The sequence below is a fragment of the Nicotiana attenuata genome, unplaced genomic scaffold (assembly GCF_001879085.1).
Source record: "Nicotiana attenuata strain UT unplaced genomic scaffold, NIATTr2, whole genome shotgun sequence".
NCBI lineage: Eukaryota > Viridiplantae > Streptophyta > Magnoliopsida > Solanales > Solanaceae > Nicotiana > Nicotiana attenuata.
In genome coordinates this window covers 9,058-21,170 of record NW_017672007.1, presented here as the reverse complement: position 1 = coordinate 21,170, position 12,113 = coordinate 9,058, and the positions used below count along the sequence as shown (strand labels likewise).

Genomic DNA, 12,113 nt, shown 5'->3' with positions numbered 1-12,113 from the left:
TATTCTGTTTTGAGAATGGTTCATATACTTTATTTTTAAGTCAATATTAACTGTTTTTGTAAAGTGAATATTAATATTAATGTTGCAGTTATTCATGCATTCAACGTATATTCTATAAAAGCATGATTAGGCTGCAGAACAATGCATTAAAATTAGAAAGCACAATTTTTTATATTTATGTCACAAGGAAGAAATGTGCTCCTACTAAAGATTTTTGGTTGTTAATGAAAAGTTTGTAAACGCATTTATAGAAATTTTATTCTCTCAACATACAACTAACAATCATTTAAATATTTTGTATTTGTGTAATTAGTAGTGTTAAGACGAATTTACGTAATTCTAATTTAAACTTTAGTTCTCATTTTTAATACTCTTTAAACTTTTTGATCAGATGAAACTGAAATGAGTTATATTAATAATATATAGTTAATTATACATCACATATAAATATTCGATATAAAAAAACAAAATTTATATATTAAACCAAATGTAAGTATTTTGTAAGTGTAATATTTCTCATAGTAAAGACGAAACAATATATAATCCGTTATCAGTTGCTAATCTTTTTGTAAGTTTATTGATGTATCTTAAGATTTTGTATAATTTTTTAGACCGCGCGAAGCGCAAATAAATTTACTAGTTTTATATATTTTCGCGACTATTATTTTTACAGTAGTTATACAATTTTTCCGTAGTATTTCATGATTCTCACGAACTTTCTAGAACTTCCGGACCCTGTAAAATGGGCCTGACAGTAAATAAGCCCAAAAAGGAAATCCAATTTAAAAATGTGATTCACGTAATTGCAAACAATTCGCTGCTGCAGCTGTTTCTATTAAGGGTTTACAGTTTCCCTAAACTCTCTGTTTCGCGCAACAAAATACCAAAGGAAGAAAGAATTTTAGGGTTTGTTTCTCAATGGATAGATACCAAAAAGTAGCGAAACCGAAACCAGAAATACCGATAAACGAAAATGAAATCCGAATCACTTCACAGGGACTTGTTAGAAACTACATCAGCTATGCCACTAGTCTTCTTCAGGTATCATCTCACTCTCTTGGCCCTTTATTGTTTTTAATTTTTTGCAGTTTTGACTGTGTTTTTCTGTATACCATAACTGTGCATTTATGGGTTTCCATTGGTGGACAGAATGCAGTTTGCTTTCCCAGTTTTAAATAAATAAAAAAAAGTATTTATCGGTTGGAATAGATACAGAGGATTCGTAGTACTGACCTATTGAGGCATATTTGATTGATTGATTGGATTCATGGGTACTAATTTTTTTTTAATGATAGAGGTACCGAGGGTCTATTGGAAACAACCTCTCTATCTCCACGAGATAGGTGTAATGTGTGCGTATACACTACCCTCCCCAGACCCCACTATGTACGATTATCCTGAGTTTGTTGTTGCAGTTTGTGTTGTTTTTGTTGATAGAGGTACCTGCTAACTCTCACCCGTACAAGTAACTCTGTCAAAAATCATTTAGTGTTTTTTTTTGCCTCCGTTGAGATTTGAACCTTAGACCTCATTGCTCTCCTCCCACTTCTTTGACCACTAGGCTACAACCTTGGGTGATTTGGATTCGTGAGAACTATTTTGCATTATGTTGCGGGTATATTATAAATAAAACCATTGCGGTGTCGTATTGTCATTCCTTGAGGTCTTATTATGGTTGGCTGATTGCTAGGTTTTTTATTTCTCATGTATGCATCCTTGTAACGTGGTCAGTGAGGATTTGTATAGCCAACGCCAACTTGTTTGGGACTGAGGTTCTTTCTATATTTCTGGAGTTTGGATGAACTGGGGAATGATAATGGAACTAATGGTATGACAATGACGTAGTGTGGTTTATGCTTTCTGTTTCTAGGATTATGCTATAAACTACTAACTTGATGGAAATTGGCTGAGCCTCGGAATAGATAACAATTGGTACCGTTCTGATGGTATTATTTGATAAAATGGAGTCCATACTACTCTATATTAATCGCTTTGAATATTAAGCCAGAACTGATTTGTAGGTGAGCTAAATCAATCTGCTTTTTAATGTAACATAAGATAATGTTGATTCCCTGCGGTGCAGTAGATGAATGGTAAAAAGGAGAGAGTTTCTGTATTATTAATATTCTTTGTAGATGCAGATTAGAATACTTGTGGTCTGTTATTGGCTCTGAGAATCTTTCTTGTGTGTATCCTAGCTTGAATTGCTGTTGTTTTTGCCCTAAATTCAAGCAAGAGGTACTTGTAGCTGTATGATTTTCTTCTAATTCATGATCCATCCCTAAGGTTGAGGTCTAAGCTGCTATGCACATTATTTCTTTCTCATGTTTTAGTGGGAGGTCTGATGGAAAATGTAGTTTTTTTTTGTTAGTAGTGGCTAATAGAAATTTCTAATGACTAACTTTTATTCAGGAGAAGCGTGGAAAAGAGATTGTTTTGAAAGCAATGGGTCAGGCAATAAGCAAGACTGTAGCTATTGCAGAGATCATTAAGGTAGCTTGCCTGCTTTGTTTTTTCTTCCAGTGCACTTTCTGTATTGCCATATTCAGATGTAACTCAATGTTTTATTCTCTTTCAGAGAAGAATTCCTCGTCTGCATCAAGACACTGCTATCAGCTCAGTAAGCATCACTGATGTATGGGAACCTATTGAAGAGGGCCTTTTGCCGTAAGTTTCAAGTCTTGCTAGCTTTCTCTAAATTCTTTTGTTTTTCAGTGCATGTTGGTGTAAGGTGTGTAACTGCCTATCATGTGGGATAATACTAAGATTTACCTTCTATTCTCCAATTAAGTGCAAATTGCATAGTTGTGGTTCTGATTCTTGAATGTTGGTTTTCTTTGTAAAAGTGTGGAGCAGACTCGGCATGTCTCAATGATTTCAATCACCTTGTCAACGAAGGAGCTGAACAACAACTCTCCAGGGTAACTGCTATATTCATTTATATTAGGATGTTCTTTCAGATTTTAACATTCTCACTCGAGAACAAGTTTAAGATACTTTATTTGTCATGCAGTATTGTGATCGTTGCTTTATCTTGTTGAGTCTTCCGGCTGAAATTATTTCCTTATAGCCTCATTATTTTCTACATGGTAGCTTGTTTGTTATAACATCTTATGTAAGTTCATGCTCATAGGTATCAAGCACCTTCTGAGACTGAGCAGACTAATTATAACAACTACTACAACAACAACAACAACAACAACTACGCCCCACGGTATAATTACCAGCCTCAACAGCAGCAACCACCACCTAGACAAGCACGAGCAGTCTACAATGCTGGTAATGAAGGTAATGAACTGCAAACAGAATAATTATGGAAAAGTGATTCATGTGAAAGTTTGCTAGATCATCTAATATTACCATAACTCGATTTTAGATTCATATGGTCGAGGACGAGGCCGTGGTAGAGGGAGGGGACGTGGTTGGAGCAGAGGTGGATATCCAAATAATCAAGGCGGATATCCAAATAATCGAGGTGGATATCCAAATAATCAAGGCGGATATCCAAATAATCAAGGTGGACATACAAATTATCAAGATGATTATACAAATTATCAAGGTATTCCTCCTTAGCTGAAGAATTCTATAAGCTTCGTGCTCAACACTTCTTGAATTTTGTTTATACTCAATGTATGCCACATTTTTATTTTGATAGAAAATGGTGGGTACTCAAACTGGGGACGAGGTGGGGGTCGTGGTGGCTGGGGATATCGTGGTAAGTATGCATAGCATGGATACATCGTCTTGTTTTTGTCACCTTACTACCTTGTACCATGTTATATTAATGCATTTGGTGCTGAATATGTGTATGTTGTGCGGTATCAGGCTCTGGTTATGGAAGAGGCAGGGGTGGAGGTGGCAGAGGTTATGGTTATGGTCGTGGCCGTGGACGGATGGTCAACCGTCCAAGGGGTGGTAGCAACCACAACCAGGCATAGTTGTGGTTGGATCTCTAGTTTGCTCTACCTAAAAATGCTTGCCTTGGCATATTTTCTTTCTGTCCAGTCTATATCTAAAAAAGATGAAATTGTGGTTTGTTGCATCGATGAGTTGCGCAGTGATTGTTTTGTTTTTCAGCATCATGTTATGTGGGCTAGGCATATATATCCTCAATGAAGCCAAGTTCAAGTAGTCAATATCTGAAAACTATCCGTTCAATTCACTGGTTACAGATGCTTTGCTGTATTTATTCAGTTAGAACATATTCTTTTGTTTATCTTAAGATGTCCTATCATTTCTTTCTTTTCATATTTGATTTTCTTTTTCTGTTTTGGTAATCTCTTTCTTGAATATTTGGCCTGAGATCTCAAGATGCTGGTTTCCCCAAAGACCATATATCTAATAAGGTTAAATATTTCCTCCTTACAATGTTCTAGTTCATTAGGTTCATTATTCGTTTGTCCTCGATATTATTAATCTTAGATTAACAATATGAACAAAAGAACCCATCATCCATATTTCCCATTTTATTTAAAAATTTGTTTTTCATTCTTAAAAGGGGATTCATTTTTATATAATGAAGTTTTGCGTAAAACCGTGTATTTCAACTTTTTAGATACCTAAATCCTTCTTTTTTAAGGTTTAGGTAATTCCTTGCCAATGTTATTTTGCAACAATGGGAGTCCTTGATATATCAAAAACTCTATAGACTATAGCATCGCAAAGCCTTTTATTTTACTCTTCGGCTTAGGGCAAAAAGTTGACAACTGGGATTGCATATTGGTGGGGTCCATTAGAAATTCTTGACAGATGCAAATACCACATTGTGAAGCTTGAAAAATAAACACGTCGTAATAGCTGTTGGAACTTAGAAAGTGAAGTTAGCTATTCTATTAGTGTTTGCTAAGTAAATAGTACTCCCTCCGGTTCACAATAAGTGTCCAATTTGCTTTTTCATTTTGGTTCAAAATAAGTGTAGTTATTCTATTAAATGTTTAATTAGGGGTAGGTTAGTCATAGTAGGTATTTTTGTATAGAATTTAGTATTTTCTTAATCGGTGTGCTAAAAGCAAATTGGACACTTATTGTGAACCGGAGGGAGTAGTAAAAGATAACAATACAAACCAAGAGAGGGACCATTGTTAACATGCACGGAAACTCAAATCCACTCAATTTGTCCTCACGAATTTATAGAGACCTATGCCTAACTCATAATTACACTAACATTGTACAAAGATAACCGTAGTTTCTGTTAGCAAGAAACAAGGTCAATAAAGACGCCCAAAATTCCTTTATATTTGAAAAAGAAGAAAGTTATCAAAATTCAAAAAGAAAAAAAGAACCAAGAAAGCTGTGGTTGTTTGTACGAGTTAACTTTAACCCTAGACAGATTTCTCGATCATAAAAAGAAACAACCTCCGCTACCCCCCCCCCCCCCCATAATTTTGGGTAAATCGCATAATAGTTGATTGTATTAAATTGTTGGAAAATTTTATTTTGTATCTCATACAACTGACACTAGTTGTATGAGCCATCCTTTTTGTCTCAGAGTTTTGTGGACCCAGATTTTTGTGGACCCAGAAATGTAAGATTGGGGTCCACAAATTTGTGAGACAAAAAAGAGTTTGTCTCACGACAACTAATGTCAGTTGTGTGAGGCACACAATAAAACTTCTCACTGGGTCTTTCAGTTTCAGATATTTCAAAAGTTTAATTCACGTGAAGTATCGGGTGACCTAATGAGCTCCCAAGGAGAAGCTTTCGGCAGTACAGTCAGTTTTCAGCATGACAAACTATACATGCACTGTTCATCATACGTCCACAAGCATAAAGCAAAATGTCTCACCCAAAAAAAAAGATAAGAATTACAAGGAACGGGCAGGCTACTGCTAGAAAAATTAAGAATTTTAGTTCAATAACCGGCATGATAAGAAAAAAGACCCCCAACTAATGACATTTGAAGCCATGACATATTGAAAGAACTATGACCAGAATCAAGGCAATAATGATAGCCAGGACTATAAGCTTTACTTTCATGTTCTGCAACCACATCTTCCTCCTGACTTTTGTTCCTTGTGTCTTGAAATCTTGTGCCTGCGATATAATACTCTTTCAGAAACCCCTATAATTTTTGTTCAAATGACAGCAAACGAGTAAACAATAACACAAAGCATATACAAGTCCGATGACAAACTGGGAAAAAAGATACAACTTAAGGTGTTATGATGCACCAAAGATTCAGGGGTTCCAAATTTGGACATGCAGGAGCAGAATAACTCATGTACCTACGATTTGCTACTAAATTACACTTTAGACAAAGTGATTATTAGCAATACATAAAAATGGTAGAACAACGAAAATGATTGCTCAACAGTGGATATCAAAAGCTACCAACTCAGGAATCATAGCTGCATCGTTACATATCAAATTCAGTAAGGAACTGGATATATCTGGACCACTTCAAAATTTACTAAACCAGCTGGCATTTTGATTAAAAATAAAAAAGTATGATAGCAGCTCGTATTCATATAAACTGGCAATAGAGCTTTGTCATCAACACTTCAAGACTAGCAATTTTTAGAATTAGGATATAGAATAGTCTTATCCACCAAAAGACACAAAGAATTCCATTGGATTCAAACCTGTGAGCGAAGATTCTCAGTCTTATCCACCAGAAGTTCAATTTTCTCCCCACGGTCCAGGACCTGCAAGGCCACAATTTTCATCAACAAACAGCAATACAGCTTCTTGAACTCTCACTTCTTTCTAGTTCCACATCAGGACATAAGGTCTTTTAAAAACAATATAATACAGAGGACTATTCTCTACCTTCTCAATGTTTTCCATCATCACACCTTTAACTTCTGAAACCTGGGCCTTCACCTTCGCAAGCTTACTGATTTCCTCTGGATGATCAATACAGTATTGCATCTGCTCCTTCATTTTGGGCCTGTAGTTATTATGGTGTTATGACATTTGCTTTTATACTTAAAAAAGGAGGGAACTAGAGAATGGGAAATACCCAAACTCCCTGTTCAAGCTGTTAGCAACAGCTGTAGCAGCTTTGCCTCCACCATATTTCTTGGTGAAATCATCCTTCACTCTCTCCAGAAATGCAATTGGGACCTGTCTGCCAACAGATTCCACAGCTACAACACAGTATGCTGGTTGTACAAAATAAAGCTCATCAGCGTGACAATTGTCAAAAAACAAACAACAGCATGACAATGGTGCATTGCATATCAGATTGTCATGTAGCCATCATCATTTTAAGTAATGAGGTAAATGCACACCAGTATCTTAAAAAAAAAAATACTTTAAGAGAAACCTTCAAGAAATTAGTCTCATACTTTCACAAAGTTGCATCAGAATTTTTTATTTATATCCTCTTTTTTATAAGTAGAATTTTTTCCTTATATCGCCGTTCAATAGTACATATATCGATATGATAGCCAGATCGATGAAAATTCTCCAGATACTAGTGAAACAATAATCTGTCCAAATAACTTCTTTTTCATATCCATCCAGATTTTGAAAAAGTAAAACATCAGATTCTGTATAGTATGTTGAGATACATACTATTTAGCCTCCATAACAATCGATAATCCAACAAGCTAAATTTGTGTGTGTTATGCAAGATTTGCTTTTGTCACCCTCCGTGACTCACTTGAAGGAAGAGCACAAATTAGACAAGCAATAAAGCCTGGGTGCCTTCTCATAATTTTGAAATTAACTGGTGCTAACTGCTAAGTATCAGTTCACATTTCGAACAATTCTTGAAATGCGCACTCCGAACAATTATCTCATCTTAATGATGAAAGTAGATAAAGTCACGCATTAGATATTAACAAAATGACTCAAATGTTTTGTCGTCTATGCTAGCTAAACAGTATACTCAATGGCAAATATCTGAAGATTCTAATAAAGGAGACCAAAATGACTGGTCCAAATTAATGAAAAGTAAGTGAATAGAAATATATATTTTTAGCCGCTCTAAAAAATAATAGCCGATGAAATGTAGTATATATTTTTGTATATATGTGTATTGTATACATATAATATACATATTGTATACACTTTTTGGCTAGCGAACGGCCAATTTTGTATTTTGCCTAAAAGTGAATTCAAGCAAAAATTTCATATGCTTATCATGGCGATCAGCTTCCCTGTTTGCAAAAAGTTTATGAAATGAAAGAGATCCAAACCGAAATTCTGCATTATCTCAAACTCAAACCCACAAATTCATCATCTTTCGATATTTGACTAAGATCTAGAGGCTACTTATCCTAAACCAAAAACAGTCAACAGGAAAGTGAAAACCACTTGTTTTATTTGAAAATGAAACTGATCATTATAAAATAGTCATCGGATCAAAGAAGCAGAGAATCATAGATTACGGATCAGTAATCACACACACAAAAACAAACACATAAACATATACATATAGACTCACTGAATCATAGATAACGGATTAGTCAAACCATTTGACTGACAGATCAAAACACACACACATACACAGAGAGAGAAGGAAAAAAACTCACTGAAGCCGTTATCAACGAGGTAGTTGAAAGTGTGGCCATCACAATTGTAAGTGAACTTGTTATTTGAAGCAGGAAGTTTCTGGAGGCACTGCGATGCTATACTTGTGAAATTCCCAGTGAACTCTGTATACTCAGCCAAAATCACCGTTCCTCTCGCAACGAAACTGTAGATCAACGATTGTTGCCCCATAACAAAAACCCTAGCTATTCGAATTGAACAGAGCAAAAACTGAAAAATTTAGAGAGAGAGAGAGAGAGAGAGAGAGAGAGAGAGAGAGTGAAGATGCGGGGACGATAAATTTGAGTTTGCGCAGACCCACACACAAATCGTGGAAATTTGTACAGCTATTCACAATATTCTTTTTCTTTCTTGTTAAGATTGCTTTGTGGGCTTAATTTGGGGTTTATTAGTTGTTAAACTAACTTACTTACCCTTGTTTGCCCATGGGAAATAACGGATGTGAGACCCACAATAATACTTCGATGCTTTTTAAATTTTATTTCTCTTTGTAAGTGGACGTTTGGACATAAGAATTGTGAAAAAATTAAAGTTAAATTGTATTTAAAACTTAGAATTGTGTTTGGACGTGAATACAATTTGGATTTGTTTTTGAATTTTTGTGAGTTGGAGTTATTCAAATTTTTTAAAAAGTCTGAAATTCAACTTCAAAGTGAAATTTGAAAGTTTCATGGCCAAACACTGATTCCGAAAAAAGCGAATTTTTTCCCCAAAAAGGTGAAAAAATTCTTATGGCCAAATGGGCCCTAAATTTTAAACGCAAAATCATATTTCATATATTATATAGTAATTACTCCCTCCGGTCCTCAATAAATGACCAATTTGCTTTTTTATTTTGGTCCAAAATAAGTGTCCATTTATATAATCAAGAAAAAATTCAATTTGTTTTTCCAAAATTACCCTTATGTACATATCCCTAAAAAGTCGTTTACTTCTCACATTTGAGAAGAGAAGTAAGTGCTACTATAACTATGGTGCAACATTATGAAGGGTAGTTTAGTCACACTAACTATTTTCGTCTAGAATTTAGTATTTCCTTAATGGGTGTTGTATGTGTCAAAATCTGACCACCAGATAGTTATCATTAAAGGAGTCGGTAACAGGTCGACCCCGCTATGGTCGTGCCCACGAGGCGTAATGGCGACGGGCATCACGGTCCTGCTGGGCTAAAGTCGTTAGAAAGCTTATATTGCAGAACACGCATAATGTCTTGGGCAAGTAATGAAGGACTTAGTCATGAGAAAGCACGCTGGTCAAAGACCGTTGGATAAAAGGGAAAATTGTTAGTATATATATAGAGGCAGGAGATCATTACAAAGGGGGAAGATCTGGCTATCACATTAGTAGTCATCGTTACGAAACCAACAGAGGGAGATTTCTTAGCTATCAATAGTTTTCTCTTCTTCTTCTATGCTCTTTCGATTATAGCGCGACCCCGTCATAGATGTAAGCTTAGCATTTTCATTTGATGTATGGTGATCATCTTAAGAAATATTAAATCAGTTTGTTCTTCTCCAATTTTTATACTCAATATATCGTGATCTAGAGTTAATTATGTTATGGTTAAGATTTACCTTCTTTCTCTCTATTAATTGATTTGACTAAATGGTTTAATGATTTTTTGGTTAAATAATTTGGCGCCCTGTGTGGGGATCGAACCAGCGAAATATCACTACCAGGTTGTCGTGGACTCATCGTCTCGGCACTAACACCAACCCGAAAGAGCGGTAGGAAAGCCTTCGAGACGACCGTACCAATCTAGGTCAGGTTGATACATAAAATAGAAGTTATAACCAATGTCCATGCAAAACCCACGTCTCACATGTAACGATGGGTTTGGCACGACATATGCACGTTTAAAATAGGGTCAAGGTTGTCTGTCATGACCACATCCCCATTTGAGGTATCTACCTTACATAGTGACTTGTATTCCCACCCCTTGGGAAGGGACGACAAGCCGTTGTGCGATCTTTTGAAAAAGCGGGCACATCCTACCCTATTTTCACATTCCCCCACACAATGAAAGATCTATGAATGAAGTGTGACATGTTTCCCTTACTGTTTGTGCAAATCGAACGAGATCGGACCGGGACTCGATTTCAACACTTCAGCGAGTAAGGTGAGTCCAACCCATGAGAATCCTAGACGCTGTTAACAACGAAGCCGAACACGGCCGCCAAATTTCAAACCACCATTCGAGCACCAGGCGTAGCGAGTAACCCTACAATGTAGTTCCTTCTTTCATTGACTCGTTGAGTCGAGGTGACATAAAAATTCATTTTGGTTTATCTTCACTCTTTTGTTGGTTCAAACAGGAATGCGAGCGCTCGCGCGGGTAAGCGAGCGAGGGACTACCGCCTCCAAAATACCCCCGAGATGGTTCCGTAGCATACCGCCCCGCAAGTAATGACCGAGCAAACCCCCCCCCCCAAACCGCATCATATCACGAATAATAGAAATGGCTCGGTACAAAACAACTATAAAAAAACAAATAACTCTCCAATGAAAGTGAAGTTAAGCAAAATGGGACTCACCCAGAAAGCGCAAAATATTCTTCAATGGAAGCAAAGTTAAGCAAACTGGGACTCACCCAGAAAGCGCACAGTATTCTCCAATGGAAGCAAAGTTAAGCAAACTGAGATTCACCTAGAAAGCGCACAATATTCTCCAATGGAAGCAAAGTTAAGCAAATTGGGACTCACCAAGAAAGCACACAGTATTCTCCAATGGAAGCAAAATTAAGCAAACTGGGACTCACCCATGAAGCCCATGGTATGCTTCAGTAAAAACAAAGCCGAGCACACTGAGGCTCACCCCGACGCACTCACAAACAGTACGGCGACGCGTAAAGTTCTCCAAAAAATTATATATAACAATGACACAACGGGTTAACATTTCGACACTTGCTCTAAATAACACCACTACGGCCAACGGCCATCACCAAAAGAAGAATTCGATTTCGCTCGAATTACAACGGGTTAACATTTCGACACTTGCTCGAAATAACACCCCTATGGCCAACGGCCATCGCCAAAAGAAGAATTCGACTTCGCTCGAATTATAACGGGTTAATATTTTAACACTTGCTCGAAATAACACCCCTATGGCCAACGGCCATCGCCAAAAGAAGAATTCGACTTCGCTCGAATTATAACGGGTTAACATTTCAACACTTGCTCGAAATAACACCCCTACGTCCAACGGCCATCGCCAAAAGAAGAATTCGACTTCGCTTGAATTATAACGGGTTAAAATTTCGAAACTTGATTGAAATAACACCCCTACGGCCAATGGCCATCGCCAAAAGAAGAATTCGACTTTGCTCGAATTACAACGGGCTAACATTTTGACAGTTGCTCGAAATAACACCCCTACGGCCAACGACCATAGCCAAAAGAAGAACTCAACTTCTCTCGAATTATAAGGGGTTAACATTTCGACACTTGATTGAAATAACACCCCTACGGCCAACGACCATCGCCAAAAGAAGAATTCGACTTTGCTCGAATTACAACGGGTTAACATTTCGACACTTGCTTGAAATAATACCCCTACGGCCAAAGACCATCTCCAAAAGAAGAATTCGACTTCGCTCGAATTAAAACAGGTTAACA

General features: G+C 36.8%; 2 protein-coding genes across 3 annotated transcripts; one reads left to right on the top strand and one right to left on the bottom strand.

Moving 5' to 3' along the window:
* The first annotated feature begins 801 nt into the window (after positions 1–801).
* LOC109211305 (translation initiation factor IF-2-like) lies at positions 802–4,248 on the top strand. Of its 2 annotated transcripts, XM_019374828.1 has the most exons (9): positions 802–1,041; positions 2,413–2,493; positions 2,579–2,667; positions 2,847–2,921; positions 3,134–3,288; positions 3,377–3,433; positions 3,476–3,559; positions 3,656–3,715; positions 3,826–4,248. In XM_019374828.1, exons 1-9 carry the CDS (start codon positions 919–921, stop codon positions 3,936–3,938), a joined length of 837 nt encoding a protein of 278 aa, XP_019230373.1. In that variant the 5' UTR covers positions 802–918; the 3' UTR covers positions 3,939–4,248. The 2 variants fall into 2 exon arrangements, with proteins under 2 accessions (XP_019230373.1, XP_019230372.1); XM_019374827.1 differs by having other exon boundaries at positions 3,377–3,559.
* A 1,423-nt stretch (positions 4,249–5,671) lies between these two features.
* LOC109211303 (vesicle-associated membrane protein 721) lies at positions 5,672–8,845 on the bottom strand. Its single transcript, XM_019374825.1, has 5 exons — positions 8,481–8,845; positions 6,962–7,103; positions 6,769–6,889; positions 6,582–6,644; positions 5,672–6,033 (listed from the first exon to the last, which is right to left on the bottom strand). Exons 1-5 carry the CDS (start codon positions 8,668–8,670, stop codon positions 5,887–5,889), a joined length of 663 nt encoding a protein of 220 aa, XP_019230370.1. The 5' UTR covers positions 8,671–8,845; the 3' UTR covers positions 5,672–5,886.
* Positions 8,846–12,113: the final 3,268 nt, after the last annotated feature.